The sequence below is a fragment of the Arachis ipaensis genome, chromosome B2 (genome assembly GCF_059453495.1).
Source record: "Arachis ipaensis isolate K30076 ecotype BB chromosome B2, ASM5945349v1, whole genome shotgun sequence".
Lineage (NCBI taxonomy): Eukaryota > Viridiplantae > Streptophyta > Magnoliopsida > Fabales > Fabaceae > Arachis > Arachis ipaensis.
The window spans coordinates 115,812,500-115,815,850 of NC_142437.1; the positions used below are offsets into that span (position 1 = coordinate 115,812,500).

The 3,351-nt window shown below is 32.9% G+C and overlaps 1 protein-coding gene across 1 annotated transcript; it reads left to right on the forward strand.

Annotated features, from left to right (window-relative positions):
* Positions 1 to 210: 210 nt before the first annotated feature.
* On the forward strand, positions 211 to 2,058 carry LOC148575313 (pectinesterase 2-like). Its single transcript, XM_088503914.1, has 2 exons — positions 211 to 1,169; positions 1,258 to 2,058. Exons 1-2 carry the CDS (start codon positions 302 to 304, stop codon positions 1,944 to 1,946), a joined length of 1,557 nt encoding a protein of 518 aa, XP_088360040.1. The 5' UTR covers positions 211 to 301; the 3' UTR covers positions 1,947 to 2,058.
* The last annotated feature ends 1,293 nt before the right edge of the window (positions 2,059 to 3,351 follow it).

A 3,351-nucleotide genomic window follows, 5' to 3' on the forward strand; every position in this document is an offset into this window, starting at 1 on the left:
TCAAATCAACAAAATAATACTTTATTGTTATTATTATTATATGATTCTAACTTGTGAACCAATTAGAAAAGTATTACAAATAGTGACTTTGAAATATCAACACGTAAACTGCATGCTTTACAGTTATAAGTTCCAACAACCAACATCTCCTTCTTCGCTCTATATAAAGAAGCTACGTTTAGGACATCAAACACAACATTTTCAAATCAACCTCTAAACATATACATTAAACCTCATCAAATACGTCTTAGATTTTAACCATTACTTTTTCTTACAAAACATTATTGGCCATAAAAGTTCAATGGCAGCAATGCGTTTGCTCTTCAATTTTCTCATTGTTCCCTTCTTTCTATCAACTTTTGTTTACGCCTATTCTTCAAATGATGTTAAACATTGGTGTAGCCAAACCCCAAACCCTCAACCATGTGAGTATTTCTTGAGCAACAACCCTAATCACCAAACCAAACCTATTAACCAAAAAAGTGACTTTCTCAAGATTTCATTACAACTTGCTCAAGAGAGAGCACTCTTAGGCCATGCAAACACTGTTTCACTTGGCACAAAGTGCCGCAACCAACTTGAAAGAGTTGCATGGAATGATTGTGTTGACCTCTATCAACAAACCATTCAAAAGCTCAACAAAACCCTAGATCCTAACACCAAGTGCTCCAAAGTTGATGCTCAAACATGGCTTAGCACTGCTCTCACAAACCTTGAGACATGCAAAGCTGGCTTCTATGAACTTGGTGTTCAAGACTATGTCCTTCCTCTAATGTCCAACAATGTTACTAAGTTGCTAAGCAACACTTTGGCTCTTAACAACAATGGTGAATCTCATCAAGAGCCAAGTTACAAAAATGGATTCCCAACATGGGTCAAGCCTGGTGATAGAAAATTGCTACAAGCATCTTCTCCAGCTTCTCAAGCTAATGTAGTGGTGGCCAAAGACGGATCCGGAAAATACACAACAGTTATGGCAGCCATAAATGCAGCACCAAAGAGTAGCAGTGGAAGGTATGTGATATATGTGAAGGCCGGGATTTACAACGAGCAAGTAGAGATAAAGGCAAATAATATAATGTTAGTGGGAGATGGTATTGGAAAAACCATAATCACGGGCAGCCAAAGTGTGGGAGGAGGCACCACAACCTTCCGTTCCGCCACCGTTGGTAAGTAGAAGAATATCATTACTCCAATCATCTTTGTTTTTCTTTCCTTTACTTTGGACAATACTAAACTTTGTTTTAATTTTGACAGCTGTAACTGGAGATGGATTTATTGGTCAAGGCATGACATTTAGGAACACAGCAGGTGCAGCAAATCATCAAGCTGTTGCATTGCGTTCAGGATCAGACTTATCAGTTTTCTATCAATGCAGTTTCGAAGGTTATCAAGACACATTATATGTTTATTCTGATAGACAATTCTACAAAGAATGTGATATTTATGGCACTGTTGACTTTATCTTTGGTAATGCTGCTGTTGTCTTCCAAAACTGTAATCTATATGCAAGAAACCCTCCAAACAAAATTAACACCATCACTGCACAAGGAAGAACCGATCCAAACCAAAACACCGGCATTTCCATTCACAATTGTGTGGTTACAGCTGCATCGGATTTGAAAGCAGTGCAGAGCTCAGTTAAAACTTATCTTGGAAGGCCATGGCAACAATATTCAAGAACAGTTTTCATGAAGAGTTCTCTTGACAGCTTGATTGATCCAGCAGGTTGGTTGGAATGGAATGGTAACTTTGCATTAACCACATTGTATTATGGAGAGTACATGAACACTGGACTTGGATCTTCAACCGCAAATAGAGTTAAATGGGGAGGTTATCATGTCATAACCAATGCTGCTGAAGCTTCAAAATTCAGCGTTGCAAAATTCATTGCTGGCAACTCATGGCTACCATCCACCCGTGTTCCTTTCACGGCTGGTCTTTAAATATTTTTCTTTTTCTTATATATCTCTTCATTATTTTATTATTTTTTATTGTTTCGTTAATATACATTGATTTCTAAATATTGTACAAGCAAATACATTAGGAAATACTTTCACTTCATTGTAATTGTTTTCATTATTTGTTATAGATTTTGTTTAAGAGTATACACACAAGTAATTCCTTGTGTAAAGTTGTATGAAGTTTATTAAATTTCACATTTTCTAATGTTAAAAGTTTAATAGTTTTTATAAGTGTGAAATAATCTTCATTTTTTAAGCTAGTTTTTAGAGTAAATTAGACTCAATTAATTAATAAGATTTTAGGAACTTTGTTGGACCTTTAAAGGGTAAAGTCAATACTCAAAAGTCATATACTTTTTAAGGGAAACCACTTAATTATCAATTGACAATTTGACATCGAGCATATAATAATATATAATCTAGCACGTTCATGCTTGAAAAATTAAACATGTCATTTTTAACAAGAGGTCTAATTATATCACCAAGTCAAAAGTTCCTTCATTAGTATCTTTCCGTATGTTTTTATTATGTCACCATGCATAAATATAACATTAATTAAACAACAGATATGGTAGCACTTTCACATCCTCACTTTATATCTTAAATCGTATTTTTTTTGGTTGAATTATGTACTTTTAAGGGAATTTTCTAACAAAATAAAGTATATCAAATGCAAGACGCCTTAAAAAAATTAAATATATTTGATATATATTACATGTTTTAAATTTTTAATTATTTTTCCTCTTTTAAAAAACAAATTAATTATTTGATATATATTACATGTTGTGAGAATAAAAAAAGGATAAAAAATTTTTTTATAGAAAGTAAAATAAATGAGTTTTAATCTAGGAAGCACCGATACGACACGCGATACGAACACGACACGACACGGATACGCCGACACGTTTTTTTTATAAAAAGTTGGATACGACACGTTTAGGATACGTTGTGAATTAAAATTTAAATAATATATTAAATTAATAAAATATTATATTGTAAATATAAGAGAAAATATAGTTGCATAAAAAAGTCTAAAAATTATGCAATTATTAAAAAAAATAAAAAATTTTAATCTACTCTTGCCATCTCGCTAACAGAAAATGTATCAATTTCTTCTCCTCCAAGTCCATCATCCGTAAAAACCACAGCTTCTATGTTTGGTTCATCTAAAGATAAATACGGAACCTCACTCAGATCTGGACTGTTGTCATCAACTCTGCTTCTATTAATTATTTTATTTTTAAATTTAAATTTTGATTTGTTTTTATTTTAAAATATTTTAAAATTAAAAAAAAATCGGTTAATTGGGCCATAAAACCACAAAATCGAGTCGGACTCATTCGGATTCGTGACAGCTTCACCAAAATTCTGCACCGCAAGAAGACAC

Excerpts from the sequence above, each read along its gene's own strand:
- LOC148575313 (XM_088503914.1), top strand. The coding sequence starts at position 302 with ATGGCAGCAATGCGTTTGCTCTTCAATTTTCTCATTGTTCCCTTCTTT. Across the intron at positions 1,170-1,257 it reads CTTCCGTTCCGCCACCGTTG|CTGTAACTGGAGATGGATTT; the intron begins GTAAGTAGAAGA and ends TAATTTTGACAG.